The 17,883-nt window shown below is 40.4% G+C and overlaps 1 protein-coding gene across 5 annotated transcripts in view; it reads left to right on the top strand.

Annotated features, from left to right (window-relative positions):
• The window catches only part of KLHL13 (kelch like family member 13), a 197,229-nt gene that overhangs the window by 123,125 nt on the left and 56,221 nt on the right, over window positions 1-17,883 (top strand). Inside the window, exons 1-3 of one of the 5 annotated variants that reach the window (XM_039244403.1) lie at window positions 2,907-2,953; window positions 3,465-3,509; window positions 4,012-4,124. The exons of 3 other annotated variants lie outside the window; for them this stretch is intronic. In XM_039244403.1, the coding sequence (XP_039100334.1) occupies window positions 4,027-4,124 (98 nt within the window). In that variant the 5' untranslated portion in view covers window positions 2,907-2,953; window positions 3,465-3,509; window positions 4,012-4,026. Of the gene's footprint in view, window positions 1-2,906; window positions 2,954-3,429; window positions 3,510-4,011; window positions 4,125-17,883 lie in introns of those variants that run through there. One more of the 5 variants, XM_039244406.1, reaches the window with a different exon arrangement.

The following is a 17,883-nucleotide window of genomic DNA, read 5'->3' as shown; positions in this document are numbered from 1 at the left end:
CATAGAGAAACACACGTCTTAAGGAGAGGTCTCATTGAGAAGGAGGGACAGTAGGGAATCGAGAGCGGGGGTCCTGGACTAGCAGATGGAAATGTGGTTTCTAGTTCCAGTCCTGCTGCTAGCCAGCAGCGTGACACTGGGCAGGTTCACATCTCTGGGCCTCAGTTCCTTCATCTGTACGAAGAGGGTACGGGGCAAGGTGATGCGTGAGAATTGTAAAAGTTCTAAACATCTTCTCTTTCTCCATCGGGAGCCAGGGAATTCTATGTTGCAAGATTTGGCCAAGAATGACACTTTCTGTAGCCTTGGCCAAGTCCCAGCATTGTCCTTTTTTTTTATGACATCTCTGAAATACGTACTTCACAGGTATCTTTAAGGGATTCGTTAATGTTCCTAAAATGCTTTGATGAGCTTTGGTGTCTGTTGTCTTCCTATCGTAGTTTGCACAGTGGGGTCCGTAATAGTAACCAAGTAAATGAAATCAGTGTTTCCTATGAAGTCACTGAGGGTTTTTGACATTTCCCAGTCTAAATATTAAAGTAGTGGGACACCGAGCCTGCATAAAATTATATTTAAAACCCACACTTAATCATTTTCTCCCTTTCGCTCTGTAGGTGAAAACATTTTCAGTTCCAGAATGTAATGGTAATTACACTCGATACTTGCTACTGGAGTCGCCGTCAGGGTAGTAAAGTCTGATTCATTTGGACTCTGCTAATTTGCACCTGGGGTGATTTTACCTGGCTAAAGTTTATTTCTAAATGATGTATGAAGAATGTTGTTGTTAAGCAAATTAATAGCGTAAAGCGTATTTCATGGACTGTATTTCCACGTAAAGGAATTCTTTTTAAAGCCTTTGGCATATTAGTTGCTTGCTCATGAGAGATAATTACAAATGACTCCTAGCAATAAAAGCAGAAGGACTGAATAGAAATAAATGGTCACCATTGGATGTAAGCTTTTAGGGCTCTGGGGTCTTTACAAGCACCGAGGGTGGTATGGAGGGAGCAAGTCTTATTTTCTTTTCACTTTGAGCAAATATTACAGTTGTCGGAGGTCCACAAAACCAGGGTCTAAACTTTGAGAGAAACCTGGGTTGGAAATTGGCAAAGATGATTTGGTGGTACTGGTTGATTTCTGGGGAGCCTGAGGTTAGACAGAAATTATGTTGGTGTTTTGAATAAGGTGATCGTTCACAGAAGACTAGTAACTCGAGAACCTTTGCAATAAAGTCATCTTCACCAGTTTGGAGATTTGGAAAGCTATACATTCACCCTGTACCCCCCTCATAAATGTAGAGTATACGGACCACTCGAAATGCCTCACTAACCACGTTTTTATATAGGTTTGTGGGGGGGGGTGGTATTTGTTCTCAGAAGTTTTATTTGCAATTACTGCTTTTGTAAGATTTTCATAAGCTGGAAAGTGGTTGAGTTTCGTTTCTAAAACATCCCCTCCTTGCTACACACATGGCTAATTTGTAGCTGTTTTATGTTTTATATTCGTAAATGTTTGAGAATGCTTCACCTTTTTGGAATGGAACCTTCCAAACTTGCTTGATGGATGTGTGTGCGTGTGTGCCTGTGTACGTGTGTGCATGTGTGTATTTTTTATTCTTGGGGTTTCCAACAAGTTGCCGCTGCTGATTCTTGTACCCAGAACATTTTTTTTGTTGCACAACACTTCAGAGTTATTACACAAAGATTTATGTAAAATATTGACTATGGTTTATTTGTATCAGTGGTGCTTTTTGTTTTCAACCTTTTAAGTGTTTTTTGCTCATTAGAGTCTTGATAAATACTCCTTTCTCAGATTCCTCTGAAGATTTCAATGAGACAATTTTGTGTGTGGGTACTAAAAAGAGAAATATACTTTAACTTTTTAAGTTGCTCGCCTGGGTTTTGGGGAGTCTTTGTGTAGGATAGATTGGATTAAAAATTATTTGTGAGTTACAGATGGTTGACATCTACTTACTATTTAATAAATTTTATGCCTCACTGGTCAATATTTCAAAAGAAGCTTTCTCTCCATATATGTATGTTTGCTTGTGGTGTGTGTATATGCCGAATATACACGTATGGTTGGGTGTCATAGGAAAATACGTTTGGCCTGAATATTGTTGTATATCTTGAAGGTTAGTTGTGATTACCTCAGCTCATTTCACAGTGTATTTCTGGTACGTTAAATTCTGTAGTGGGGAAGTTTTCAAAATAGTTGCTTCCCCTGGTCACATTCATCTGTGCTTTTTTTGAATACAGATGAGAAAGCCTCTGAAGGGACCACATCTCAATCTTGTAAATTAAAACTAGGAATAATTTGGAGAGAGGATCTGAAAGCCAGCTAACTAACTTAAGTTAGAAGCAGAAGTTTATTGTTTGCATAGAAACTTGGAAATAAATATGAGCTCTTTGTCACTGCAGTGATTTTTTTAAAAAAGGTGGTAGCTTCCGCGTCAAGGGCAGTCTGCTTTTCCTAAGCCTGCACTGGTGAAGGCAGATAATTGTGGTTTTAGGTAGACGTGGAGGGGTGCTCTGAAGGTAGATGTTGAGTGATGGCGACTTGCCTACATCAGAGGTAAACTTCTTCAGCCTGTAAATAAAGAGTTCGGCATAATACCCATCTGTCCTATTTGCACGTCTTTGAATCGGGTAGAAAATTTATGAGTCGGGTGCCTGAAACAGAAACTTAAAACACCCCCCCTCGCCACCCCCGTCACTTTCGGGGCACCTACGATGCTATTTTGTGGCAGTGTTTTAACATAGTATAGACGAAATGTCTACTTGCCACCGCTTTCGCAAAATGCCTCCAGTTGCCTTTGACGGCAGCTTGAATTTGTCAATCTCCTTGTCAGTCACTAACCCCTAGAGGTTACCGGACCCGCTGCTGAGCCTTGGAATGGTCCCTGCTGGACACCTGCTTGGCCGGCGGCATTGGTCTCTCCCCTAGGCAATTTGTGAGCTCTTGGGGTGGGGGGAGGAGGGAGGGGGGCGAACGGGAGAACGGCGGGGGGGGGGGGAGAGAAGAAGGGGAGGGCAGCCTTGAATTAGATTGTTGATAGCGTCCCTCCGAGGACTGCTATTAAGAGCACACCACTCTGTGCTCTGCTGCAGAAGACAGAGTGGTATTTGTGTTACCACAGCAGGTTGTCAGTGTACGCGATTTTGCTCGTCCCGGCTCGGAAATCAGAATAGGGAAGGGAAAGGACGGCAACTTGAATCAGAAGCCACTGGAAGAGTGGGCAGAGTTCTGCAGCAGTTTATATTTGTTCTTACGCTTTGCCTTCTTCTCACTGGAAAACAGAGAGACTGGCAGTTTTTAAACGGGCTTTTCCCATAATGGCATTCTTGTATTGTGTGGCCAGAGCCTGCACAGGAGGGAAACAGGCTGCCGAATTTAGTCACTGATCTCTAGTAGCTGTGGCCTAAGGCTATGCTGAGGTTTATATCCCATTTGTATTGTTGCAGCTCAAAAGAAGAATGTTCAGAGGATGACAAGTGTATTCTGAGTAGGTATGTTGTTTCATTTTCCTGTGAAACCCATCTTTTTTTTTTTTCTTGCTACTATTGGTCAGAAATCAGGTTAATAGGCGCAGAATATAGCACAGGGCTGCAGTATCCCTGTTAAAGTAGAACAATGGTGTTGCGAGCTTAAAAAAAGAAAGAAAGAAAGAAAGATAAAGGAAAGAAAACCCCAACCGCTTTTATTAAATAAAGCTGCATTGTGTGGTATGCACGGTGCAGTCTTAAAAAAATATACTGCAGTCAACGCTTTCCTAACGAGGTGGCACTATTGTTGAGTGAGAACGATAGAATCATCATCTTGCTTTAGGGGACAGGAGGATTTAAAGGAGGTACCTTGCAGCCCTGTTTTACAGAGGGGAAGCGCCAGTGTGAGGGCACTGGCGGAATTCTGGGCTTGTTCTCCGCGGCCGCCGCTGCTGTGTGAGTGCCGGGTGGCATGGAAGTCCTAGTTGGTAGTGTGTCATGGAAACGCTGTTTACTGTTATTGTAGTACCGTGGTGACAACATGCCATTGAAATGGAAAACGGGCTCTCCTGCTATCTGGAAATTCCCAGTTCCTGTGCTTAAAACATCCAGGTCAACTCCACTTTCTCCAGCATACATGTAAGTGAGAGAAAAGAGGATGTTAAAGTGGGCTTTCATTCGCGGATCAACCTTGTGGCACCAAAAAAAGGGGGGGGGCGGTAAAAATCCCAAGCAGCAACATCCAAAAAACCCACAAGATTAAAAACCTCAAGCTCGCTTCTAATTAAATACAGTGGCATGCCCCACGTTTTACCTTCCATTTGTTGTCCTCGGAGTCTGTGTTTATTTTCATTTAACATGCTTAATGGTGATCGAATTACTGATCTAAAAAGTCTAAAGGTATACCTAAGGAACTGCGTAAGGATAAACTTTGATCTTTTATGCTGGTAGGATTCTTTGCTGAATTTCTGTATATCTGAAGTACTTAAATGACTTCTTTTGTGTAATGGCACAAAACACCTCTGGTGATTGATGTCGGTGTGGTGCTCAGTAGGGAAGCGCTTTCTGTAATTTTTTTTTTTTTTTTGATGAATCTGAAACATTTGGAGTTAACACACTGATCAGAAAATGAGTCTTTGAATCTGGACTTTTATTCTTGAGTTGCATATGAATTATTAATAAGGTTGGTGTTTCTGTCTTTCCCAGTCGTATAATTCAAGTTCAGAAGTGTAAGTTCAAATGTGTGCAGGTTAGGATTCCGTGAATAGCTACCTATCTACATGGAGTGGCAAAGTATGTTCTGCAGATGCCTGTTTTAGAAATTTATTTTAAGTAAATATATACTAAAACATATTGGGAAGTCTTGCTAGAATTTTTCAAAATCTTATTTTTTAAGTTTGCAAACTGTTGCCTTAGAAACAAAATCCAGGGGCTGTAATAAAATATCCTTTTGAAATATCGTCTGTGAAGCTTCTTTTTTCCTTTCGGTGGAGGAGGGAGTAAGGGAAAGGTAGACCCTTTTTTTCTTTTTCTTTTTTTTTTTTAATAGTCTGAGAAAAGCTTAGGAGTACAAGTCTGTTTTAAGTGTATTTCCTTGAAAATATCTTTCGGTAGGAAGGATGTGGAGAATTCTTCCTGCTTTAGGTTAATTGTGTGTGTAGAAAGCCGGTGAGTTGCCATTCTGTTAGTTTTTTGTTTTCTGCGAGGTTCAGATGCACCCTGGTGTCTTGTCTGGTTCTTTGAAAGGCTTTCAGCTCCTGAGGAAGGGTGCCCGTGTTCTCAGACCAAAGGCAGTGACTCCCTAGAAAGCGCTAAAAAATGAGCACATTTCAGAGTGAAATCCTGTCATCATGTCATTTTCAGATTATTTTTTACGTTCTTCCTTAGAGACGCTTCAGGTGATTTTCTCTGTCTATTTTACTCTTCCTGTAAAGCTAAAACTTTAAATTATATTTGTAAAAAAAGGGGGGGGCGAGATCAGTTCTACTTGTGTCTCAAAAGCTGAATTTGTCAAAAGCACAAATTAGTGGAGGTGACGAGTTAATGGAGGTGCCACGTTAATGGGGCTCCTTCAAATAATTGGAGAAAATGAGATGTGCCTGTTGACTTTATGAATCTTGGCTGGTGAGAAATGAGCAGAGATTTACCCAAAGCAACTTTATTGTGAAAACAAAACAAAGCATTTGTACGCCGACACTTAACAATCAGTAGGGTACAATAAATAATGGCTAATTATGAGTCTTGTCTTCCTACTATATTGTACTCTATAGAAGATCCAAATTGCAGCTGGTTTTCCAATTTTTAGAGATGGTTAAAAAAATTTTATATTGTAAAAAAAATTTTTATATTGTATTAATTCATACTAGCCACAGGCCCGGATACAGCTTAACACATCTTTAATGAATCCCTTTCTTCCTTTTAAGTACTCATCTCTCTGACCTGATGATCTGAACGAATTGATTGAGATGGTATAAGCTAGAAAATTCCACAGAGCTTTGCATGTTGATTGTTGGTAGGATGCAGAGGTAGAATGGAAAAATATACTTGAAGGGTTGGCGTTAGGTTACACTGCTTTGACATTGTGACAGTCTCTATTATTAAATTGGCCTTCACTTATTTTTCTTTATAGATATATTAACACAGGCTTTGAAATATTATGTAAATGTACAGAGGGCAAATATGTTAAAAATCAGGAAAGACTTAGCGTGGGGAGGTTAAATCGGGCTTCTAAATACATTGCTTCATTTTTTACTGTTTTAGGTTGGAGTTCATTGTCTTACTTGGCCAGAAATAAAAATATCACGGGTAACATGTTGTTCTCATCAGTGCTTCTTTCTATTCCACAGCACTTCTACACATACAGTGATACTTACGCTGTGTATAATTTTCGCTCTCAAAAATTATAAAGACTGTTAGAACACTGGGTCAAGAAACATTAGATTTGCCTCACGGTTGTTGAGCCGGCAGACACAGTCTAAATGGTTCTTGGTGTCTTCGAGTCTCAAGTCTTTGCCCTGAGATGGAATAATTTAATTCTGGTCCATTGCGACAGTTTAGAATTTGTCTATAAGACTATGTATAAACATTTAAAATATTATCTTGAATATAGAGTTCTTGACAGTGAAGAGACACATCCTTTTTAAATGTTTGCTTGGGTAGTATCGGCTTGCAGTGTTTTCTCATAATTTGCTGTGATTTGCCAAACACACATGACGTGGTTTTCGTGGAAGATGTGGGTAGTTTTTCCTAGACTGAAGTCTCAATAACAGTATTTTCGGTTGTAGTCAAAATGTGCTGTAGTAATTGAGAAAGTATGGAAAAACTGTAAAGTCTCCTTCCGGTCTCGGTCTCAACCTGGTAGAGGTGCCCGTCGGCTGGAGCGCCTGTGTGCCCTTAGGTAGGGCGGTGCTGCCACGCCGGTGAAAGAAAGGTACAAGACACAACAGCATTTCACTTACTGCAAACACTCGACAGAAAGGCAGCTTCCCCTGGTGGACTCCAAACCCAAGTTTGTCTTCTTTCTCCTTGTTTCTGCCTGACTGAGAGTTGCAAGTTCTCCATATTTTTAAGATCGATTGATGATGAGGACAACGTTTATGATGACATTAAGGAAGATAGTTTCTTCCATAGCATAAAGCGCTCTGTTATCGTATGATTCAGGAATAGCGGAGTCGTACCTTGAAGACAAAAGATTTAGGGGACAAAAAAAATCCTTTGGCCTTCAGGTAGCTTGGTTACCAGGTACTTCGCCTTTAACTGGGTAGATCTAGCCTTCCTTCAGCTTCCGTGTTGCGCCCTTGGAGGGTGGTGTGCCGTCCACGTGGGATGGAATTCTCTGAAGGGACCGTCTTGATGGAAATCTGAGTGACGTGTTTGTGTTACACTCCTTCAACAGTAGGTTGAAGTTCAGCCTTAGCCTGAGGGAGGATCTCCCGGTCAGTGGAAACTGAATTAGTAAAGACTGCTCCTGACTGCTGGGAACCATATAAACGAGCCTGCCTTTTGTCTAAATTAATAAAGCTGAAAGGGCAGTCACATCGAAGTGGTGTCCTGGTATTTTGCTGTTCATTGTTTTAAGACAGCAAAGGGTTCCCTGAGGCTAATGTTCTAGGGTTAACGTATTGTTAGTTTCTAAGGGCACACTGAGCTAGAACGGATTAGTATTAGCAATCCTTTCATGTTTTTTCCACAAGCAGTAACTTTTCGTAATAATGGCGTGGCAAAAAGAGGAAGACAGTGGGTAAGAATTAAGCCGTGCAGGGTAACAGCGAATTCCAGCAAGGCAGATGCTGGGAGATGTTTTCCTTTGAATTTCGCCTTTCTCAAGCTAAGAGGCAATGAGCAGAGAAGGGGTGTTAGTAAATTAGACTTGACCCCCTTGAGCTAATGCACCAGCATTCGGTCAGCTTCCCGTTTGCAATTACTTTGTTTAATATGTAAAATAGAGTTTGTAGTAAATATCAATAGCACAGTAGTTTCCTGCAACTGCTTTCTATCATTTCATCATTAAAATTCAGTATCTGGATTTCCTGAGAAAAGGTTGTGCATCCGAGATAAATATCCCTTGTTTGTGGGTGATTCAAAAAAGAGATCAAATAAAAATAGGCATTCTCGAAATTTGACATGTTTTCTGTTCCCTAAGATTGGCTTTTTTCCCCCCAATTTAGTGAATAAAACAAAACCTTCTGGTTTTAGAAATCACTTTTTATTTAGCAAAATACTTCTTAAAGTGATCATCTCAAATTAGAAAAGAATAAATTTAGCTACTTTCACAATTACCGTATACATAAACTTTTACTTCTGTCTGCTTAATTTGTTTTTACTAAATGCACACTCTAACAAAATTACGTGGAGAAAAAATACGAAACAACATCCAAGAGCAATTTGGTGTGAGTCTGTAACTTTGGTGGCATATTCTTTGGGAATTTCTATTGTCTGAGCTTACAGAAGGGCTCGTTTAAGACTTACTAATGAAAAACCATAGAGATAAATATGACATTTCGGGTCATTTAGAGAATCCAACTCCCCTTTAAAGCAGGAATACCTTCTGGGACACCTCTGAAAGATGGTAATCCACACTCTCCTTGATTACTGTCCATGACTGAGAGCTCACTACCTCATAAGTCACCACCTCTAACTCATGGACACCACTTCCTTGCATCGAGCAAAATCTGTTCTTCATCTTTTATCTCCGGATCCTAGTGTAACCTTTAGGAGCTATATAGAAACGTATCTATTTTCCGTATTACCTACAAACCTGGAAATCTCTTTCTTTAACCGTCGCTTGCATGACCTGTCCTGCACACATTTCACTCTGCTGGTTCTCCTCACCTTATATATATATAAAGATTATTATATATATATATATATATATATAAAGATTCTCCTCTTAATCTTTATACGAGATACTACATCTGAAAGCGGTGGTCCAAGCAGAAGACACTTTTCTACTTTTATACAGAAGCTCTGCTTATCTTAGAGCCTGGGATTATATCATTTTTTAATCAGCAGATTCACACTGTTCCATGGTGAATTCAGAGTTTACAAACTTCCTTTCCAGAGGTTTCTGATTGGATTGCTTGCTCCTCCTACTCAGCATTTATCCTATTAGCCAGTTCAGATTTTTTAGCCCGAGGAAGCCTGGCTTGTGCAAGTGAATGTTGAACTTTGTTTTAAAGCCAGTTGTGTGTGTTTTAAAAGATCTCTTGTAACCGTTTTTACGTAACTGAAGAATACTGCACAAAGGAAACTTGCAAGACAGAAAGCTAGTATTTCTGATGTTTTCAGAACTTTCCAAGAATTGTACTTGTCAAGAATTAATCCACATTCATTGGGGTGTTTTTTTTTTTTTTATACTTTAATGTTCCTTCCAAATACCCCTCGAAACACTTGCCCCAGAGGGAAAGAGGCAGAAATGCAAATCTCACCTCCCCGTGGGAAGTCTGGAGTTACTAAGAATTCTAAGGATTCCAGACATTCTGCTTGAAGGTTAGAATATTTAGATGAGAACCTAAGTAGGGCCAGGGGAGGGAGAGGGGAAAGAAAGACTTAAGGGACAGGCAAGAATTTGTGTTAATGACTTTAACTTGGGGTTTAAAGAGTCAAGGATTGCCGGCACTGTGCATGATGATATTTACATGGAAATGGCAACCACTGTGTATTGCTTTATTTCAGGACTCTGAGAAAGAGGCAGGGTCAGTGTAAGATTCGTGGGGAATTGGTACATAAGGAAGTTGCTGAGTAATCCATTTATGAAAGTGCTCAGTTCTTTCTCACTCACCTTGTATGTTGACGATATAATCTTCAGAATCACTCACTTTATGTTCAGTGCCAGGCATAACTCTGCTAAGTAGTAGGGCTAGTCCTTACAGTCATTCCAAGCGACTATTCTTCCTACCTGTCCTTATTCATGAACAGTTAAATTGCTTAATTTATTTTACTCGCATGAAAATTCTGAGCCAAGATAATCAGGTTAATTCTTATTTACTGCGCTTTCAGTACCGATAATGGATTTAATGGGAATGAAAACACTATAGAAGAGAAAGGTGTCTGGGCCAAATGTGAAGACATGAATTGAAAACAGATACCAGATTTGATTTGATTTTTTAATTTTCTTAAATTTAGTTTAAAATTTTTTTTTAATGTTTAGTTTTGAAGGACAGGGAGGCAGAGTGCGAGCGAGGGAAGGGCAGAGAGAGAGGGAGTCACAAAATCCAAAGCAGGCTCCAGGCTCTGAGTTGTCAGCACAGAGCCCAATGTGGGGCTTGAACTCCACAAACTATGACCTGAGTTGAAGTTGGACACTTCCACTGAGCCACCCAGCCGCCCCTAATTACTTTTTAAGTAATATTTACACCCTATGTGAGGCTCGAACTTAACAACCCCGAGATCAAGAGTCCCATGCTCCACTGACTGAGCCAGCCAGGCAACTTGAAAATAGAGAACAGATTTTATTTTATTTAAGTATTTTTTTAGGTTTATTTATTTTTGAGAGAGAGCAAAAAAGAGAAAGAGAGAGGGAGCACACACAAGTAGGGAAGGGGCAGAGAGAGAGGGAGACAGAGGATCTGAAGCAGGCTCTGTGCTGACAGCAAAGTGCCTGTTGCAGGGCTTGAACTCATGAACCTGATTATGACTGAGCCAAAACCAAGAGATTCTTAACCGACTGAGCCACCCAAGTGCCCCAATACCAGATTTTAAAGTGCATATTACGTAAGATGGAAAATGATTCCAATTTATGTTTAAACTTGATAGTAACCTTTTTTTTTAAATTTTTAATGTTTTATTTTATTTTTTGAGAGACAGGGGGAGACAGAGCACAAGCAGGGGAGGGTCAGAGAGAAGGAGACACAGAATCCAAAGTAGGCTCCAGGCTCTGAGCTGTCAGCACAGAGCCCGACGTGGGGCTTGAACTCATGAACCATGGGATCATGACCTGAGCTGAAGTTGGACGCCTAACTGACTGAGCCACCAGGGCACCCCAATGGTAACCTGTTTAAACAAGCAGAATGGAATGCCATCCAATAAGTTGGACAGGACATACGTGCTTTCTAGCACACAAGTGTGCATACTTTACCTTTCAAGCAGCAAGAATTTGATCTTGGTCCATTGGATGTACTCTTAGTGAAACATTTATATTTTGTTTTCAATGATAGCAAAATATTTTCACTGGTCTGCCATCCTGTGATGAGGGCATATGTTGTTTTTACCCAGTGTTGCCACATTTATGGTAAGATAAGAGCATCTCCAGCTGTTTGGAGATATGGATGTGGTTTGGTAGAGAAGAGCAGTAACTTAGCCTTCCCTAAGAAAAATATAAATAAAAACACCTTTCAGAACTCCAGGAGCTTAAAACTTGAATCTAGGGGCACCTTTGCTGACAGCTCAGAGCCTGGAGCCTGCTTCAGATTCTGTGTCTCCCTCTCTCTCTGCCCTCCCCTGCTCACAGTCTGTCTCTCTATCTCTCAAAAGTAAATAAACATTAAAAAAATTTTTTAATTAAATTTTTAAAAAACCTTGAATCTAGCCTGTAAAACCAGTATTATAAATTTCATATGAAATGCATTTGTTTGCAGTTTGTTGAGTGCTACTATCAGGGTAAATCTCTGTTCTACACCGAAGGGCACAGTGGTTCCGAGAGGTTAATTAACTTGCTCAGTGTTACACTTCAAGGAAGAGGTATAGTGAGAATTCAAACTCAGGTCGGCTTGATTTCAAAGCTCTTAACTTCTCTAATGCCTTTTTTGTTTTTGTAGACGTTTGCTACTTTAATGCTAGCTCTTAATTAGGTGGTATCTCACTAGGATTAGAAGAACAAAGAAGTATGATAAATGAGGGAAGCTTTTTTGAAGTGGGCGGTGTTGTAAGGAGAAGTCCGCTTTACTGGGCAGTGCTTTCAAGTGGCGATGTTGTAAGAAAACATTGGGGCGGTTATCTTCCCTCTCGGATACGATTATCAGGATTAACTTCACGGTTTCCTGTTTCTCCAGAAGTACTATTCTCCCATCTTGGCTACCCACCCTTGTCCCACCATGGACAGCGCTCCAGCTGTCCTGAGTTTTGCAGTACTTTCCCAGGGTACTACTGAGTCCCTGTGTTTGGTCCGGTCTTGTGGACATAATTGTCCAATTGTCCCATTGCTTAATTGTGTGCAACCACTAAAAAAAAAAAAAAAAACACAAAAAACAACAAAACCCTCTATACTCGTTTTCTTGCTGCCAGAACGAATTCCTGCAAACGAATGGCTTAGGACATACAAATTTATTATAAGTTTTTCTTAGTTCAGAAGTCTGATAGGGGTCTCACTGGGCTAACATGAAGGCGTCCCCAGGGCTGTGATCGCATCTGAGGCTCTCGGGGAGAATCCGTTTTCTGCTCCTTGCAGTCATTGGCAGAACTCAGTTCTTCTCAGTGGTAGGACCACCGAGGTTCCTGTCTGCTTGCTGGCTAGAAGCTAAGAGCTGATGTCAGCTGCTCGAGGCCGCCTACATCTCTTGCCTTGTGCTCCCTTCCTCCGTCTTCAACACTGATGACAGGAGTCCTTTTCACATGAATCTTTCCCTTTTTTAAAAAAGTTTATTTATTTTGAGAGAGAGTGAGGGCAAGTGGGGGAGGGGCAGAGCAAGAGCGAGAGCAAGAGAAAGAGAGAGAGAGAATCCCAAGCAGGCTCTGCTCTGTCAGCGCAGAGCCCGATGCGGGGCTCAAACTCAAGAACCATGAGATCATGACCTGAGCCGAAGTCAGACACTTAAGGGACAGAGGCACCTAGACGCCCCTTCACATGAATCCGTTTTCTGACTTGCTCTTCTGCCTTCCTCTTCCACTTCTGAGGACTCACGTGATTAGATTGGGCCCGCCTGGATAATACAGGTGTGGGTCTACAAATTCTACATTTTTATTACTAAGCTGAATTTATTAATCTCTGCGCCAGTGGTTTTGCTCTTGAAAATTATAATAATTCAAACGTAACTAGGCAGTTCTCAAACTCTGCAACGGTGATTTCCTGGAAATCTTATTTACAAGTAGAAGTCTCCAGGGACAGCACTATAATCTGGGGTTGTGTTGAAAGCATCGTTATTATGCTCCAAGTCCTATAAAATAAGCACAAATGTATTGTATGCCTCAATTTTACAAGTATACACAAACACATAAAATGCAGGTATGAGTTAAAAGTAGGATGCTAATCATTTAAAAACTTTATTTTTGATTTGAATTCTTAAAATGCAGGCTGTTTTTGAGATGATTGGCATGGTCTAGGTCTCCTTTTATTAATCTTTTAAGGGGATTTTTCTTTTTTTTTTTTAATGTTTATTTTTGAGAGAGAGAGAGAGACAGAGTGCAAGCAGGGGAAGGGCAGAGAGAAAGGGAGACACAGAATCGGAAGCTAGCTGTAAGCTCTGAGCTGTCAGCACAGAGGCCTATGCGGGGCGTGAACTCACGAACCGTGAGATAGATCATGACCTGAGCTGAAGTTGGATGCCTAACTGATTGAGCTACTCATGTGCCCCTCCAAGTCTCTTTTTAAAAGCTAATAAGCATTAGTGCCACCTTTGGAATAAAATCATGGAATTTGTTTTCTTAATAAAGTTTTACGTAACAAGCAGAAGCATTCAGAATTACTCCACTGATACTAGAGCCATCTAAAAAGTTCTAAAATGAGTGGCTCATACAAGTTGGTTGATATTGATTGCATTTTATTGTACTGCTGAAGTGAAAAAAACATTAAAAAAATTTAATGTTTATTTATTTTTGAGAGAGAGAGGGGGAGACGCAGTATCCGAAGCAGGCTCCGGGCTCTGAGCTGTCAGCACAGAGCCCTACGCGGGGCTGGAACCCACAAACCGTGAGATCATAGCCTGAGCTGAAGTCAGATGCTTAACTGACTGAGCCCCCCAGGCGCCCCTGAAGAAAACATATAAAAGGACTCTGCATTTCTTTCCACTTTCTCTACCCATTTTCATTTTCTTTGGAGGACTGTGCAGAATTAGATAAAGCATGAGGGCTATGAGAGAGAAATATTTAACAACTACAAGGTCTTCACGTGTCACTGGAAAGTCATATGGATAATATAAGTGGTAGAGAACCTTCAAAACATCTTCAAAAGAGACTACAGAATTACCTGGCATACGATTATGTGGCTGTTGCCATGCTGATGCCCTCAGTATTTGGTGCAGAGGAAAACCCGGAAATGTGCATGTTGCGTAGCTAACAGCTATGGAGTAAAATAGGAACAATAAAACCACAAATGAGAGCTGTCTATGCCGCTCAGCTATTGAGCATAAACTGGATTCTCCAGCAAGGTAGTAATGGCCTGAAAAGTGACATTTCTAAACTTGGGAGGGGAGTGGGGGAATGTTCCGAGCTCAGAACGGGTTATTTAACTCCCTGGACCCTGTCTGCCTTCTATATGGAAGATATAAGGCCTTGATTGAATTTTTGATTTAAAAGGGTTGGAAAGCGGCACCTGGGTGGCCCAGTCTGTTGAGCGTCCAGCTCTTGATTTCAGCTCAGGTCATGATCCCCCAGTCATGAGATCGAGCCCCACGTCAGGCTTCATGATGAGTGTGGAGCCTGCTTCAGATTCTTTCTATTTCTCTCCCTTTGCCCCTCTACCCCACTCTCTGTCTCTCTAAAATAAAAATTAAAAAATTTTAAATTAAAAAAATAAAAGGGTTGGATCCTGTATTTTACAGTACTAACATTTTGAGAAGGAAACACCCATGAGAGTGACCCCACTGATCAGTGGGATAAGACCATACCGTCTTAAATAGAGCAGACTCATGAGGGCGCCTGGCTGGTCAGTCTGTAGAGCACATGGCTCTTAATCTCTGGTTGGTGAGTTCAAGCCCTACTTTGGGTGTAGAGCTTACTTTAAAAAAAAAAAAAAAAAGAACATATTTATCATATTCATGGACAGTTCTTTGAATCCAAGAGCTGGAAGGAAACTTACAAATTATTCTTTGTCATACCTTTATAAAGAGAATGTGATATTTCTATGTTAGATTACTTTTCCTTAATGCATGTTTGTATTTGATGATTCAACCCATTCTTTTTTCTTAATGTTTATTTTTTTTTGAGAGAGAGAGAATGCAAGTGGTGGAGGGGCAGAGAGAGAGGGGGACAGAGGATCTGAAGCAGGCTCTGTGCTGACAACAGAGAGCTCGATGCGGGTTTCAAACCCACAAACTGTGAGATCATGGCCTGAGCCATAGTCAGATGCTCAACTGACTGAGCCACCCAGGCTCCCCAGTGATTCAACCCATTCTTAATTTATATTTCCCTTTTGTTATTTTATCCCACTCCATCAACTCTATTACACATTAATGTTTAAGACTAGTTTACTACAGGGGCACCTGGGTGGCTCAGTCGGTTAAGCATCCGACTTCGGCTCAGGTCACGATCTCATGGCTTGTGGGTTCACATTGGGCTCTGTGCCTCCCACACTTGTGCTCTGTCTCTCTCTTTCTCTCAAAAATAAATAAAAATAAATAAAATTTTTAAAAAAGACTACTTTACTATAAAAGCCTCAACTACATTTCTCTTTATAAGGGATTACACTGGAGTTTTTCTTTTGTCTGCAGTTAGTTCACTTAATTCCTTATTAACTCACTTAGTTTGATCTAGCTTTACTTTGGATGGACCCACAGAATATTTGAAACAGAATTTTGAAAAGCGTATGGATGTTCTAGGTTATGAACAGGTTATCCAATCTGTTAGCATTGCCAAAATGAAGCAATTTGCATTCATTATGAGGAATTTCCTACAAAGGTTCTGTGAATATAATCATTTTGCATGATCCACAGCTAAACAAAAGTTCATGGAATTGGAACCAACATTTTGATCTTAAGTAGACTGGAGACCTGGACCATCAGAATATTTTTCATAGACATATTGCTGCACTATATAGACAGAAGCAGTTAGAGACTGCCTTTTTTTTTTTCCCTAGATCATATGATGTGATCTGGGACAGTCTTTTTTTTTTTTTTTTTTTTATGTTTTATTTATTTCTAGGAGAGACAGAAAGAGACAGCGTGAGCAGGGGAGGGTCAGAGAGAGAGGGAGTCACAGACTGAAACAGACTCCAGGCTCTGAGCTGGCAGTCAGCACAGAGCCCGACGCGGGGCTCGAACGCACGAACCGCGAGATCATGACCTAAGCGAAAGTTGGACGCTTAACCGACTAAGCCACCCAGGCGCCCCTGGGACAGTCTTTTAAAATAAAATAATAGAGGGGCACCTGGATGGCTCAGTTGATTAAGTGTCTGACTTTGGATCAGGTAATGATCTCACAGTGCATGGGTTAGAGCTCCGCATCAGGTCTGTGCTGACAGATTGGAGCCTAGAGCCTACTTTGGATTCTGTGCCTCCCTTTCTGTCTGCCCCTCCCCCACGTGCACGTGTGCATGAGCGCTCTCTCTCTCTCAAAATAAAACATTAAAAAATTTTTTAAATTAAATTAAAATAATAGTAAGGAAAGTTAATGTTATTTATCTTGTTTATCTGGTCCTTATATGCTATATATGAACTGACACTTTCGTACCAGGGAGCAAAGTTTGCAATTAGGTTTGTTACTGTGGTTTATATGAATTATGCAGCATGCTGCATATTTCTTAATAGATAATAATGACAATTTATTATTTTTTTAAATATCTTTCAACCATTTGGAACGTAATTATTTCTTTTACTGTGAATTTTTTGCAAGCAAGTATCCAGCCCACTCTCTGTTTACTTATCTCCTAGTGCAGTGTCTGGCACATAGAAGGTGCTCAGTAAATGTTTAGTTGATAAACGAATTTACGGAAAGTAGTTTTTAGGTTGGTAGCCCTGTGCAGATCATTTCACTTAAGAGTGTGGATTCCTTCATTTGATATATGCACGAATCTAATATATCACAGCCACATTAGAGACTAAATTATGCCTATCTGTCCTACAAAAAAAAACTAATCCAAAATCCTGGTTCTGTTTCTTGCCCACTGATAAATGCCATCACGCTTACACAGACTGAAAGTAATTTTAGTAGAAGCAATTTACCAATGACCAGAATACTTTAGTCATGGTTCATCAAATAGTAATTTGATAAAATAAGATTATAATCTGTTCCAAGACTGCAACTACTCTGAAAGTTAAGAGTTATTTGACTTATTTGCAGATATCCTTTACCATAATGGGAAAAATGATTTTTTTAACAAATTTTTAAATAAAATTTTTAATGTTTATTTTTATTTGTGAGAGACAGGGTGTGAGCAGGGTAAGGGCAGAGAGAGAAGGAGACGCAGAATCTGAATCAGGCTCCAGGCTTTGAGCTGTCAGCACAGAGCCTCACATGAGGCTCGAACTCATGAACCATGAGATCATGACCTGAGCCGAAGTCGGCCGCTTAACTGACTGAGCCACCCAGGCGCCCCGGGAAAAACAATTTTAGACAAATGTATGTGTTAAAGCTAATATGTTTGGACTTAAATGATAATGTGTTTTATGTGTATAATTGGAAAAAAGGAATGACACAGTAGGAGAAAATGAAGTCTAACTAGGGTTTAGGAGACATGAATTTAAAATTAGTACTAAAAATCAACCACATTTATTTATTTTAGCTTCCCACATTTTATTTTATTTTATTTTATTGTTAAATAGTTTATTGTCAAGTTGGTGTCCATATAACACCCAGTGCTCATCCCCGCAAGTGCTCTCCTCCATGCCCATCACCCCCCTTCCCCTCTCCCCCATACCCATCTGCCCTGTCAACCACATTTATTTACGATCTTGTTTGATACCTGAAAGGACTTAACCTAATTGCAGAGGTTTAGCAAATATTGGATTTAACTTAAGTAAAATTTTCCTTGTATCAAAAATATTTAAAATATTCTAGCTGTGTCTCCTGAGGCAAGGGAAACACATGGAAA

This window comes from Hyaena hyaena, unplaced genomic scaffold (assembly GCF_003009895.1).
Source record: "Hyaena hyaena isolate Hyena2069 unplaced genomic scaffold, ASM300989v1 scaffold_243, whole genome shotgun sequence".
NCBI classification, from domain to species: Eukaryota; Metazoa; Chordata; class Mammalia; order Carnivora; family Hyaenidae; genus Hyaena; species Hyaena hyaena.
Note: the sequence above shows the minus strand (reverse complement) of the source record. Positions and strands in the feature narration are given on the sequence as shown.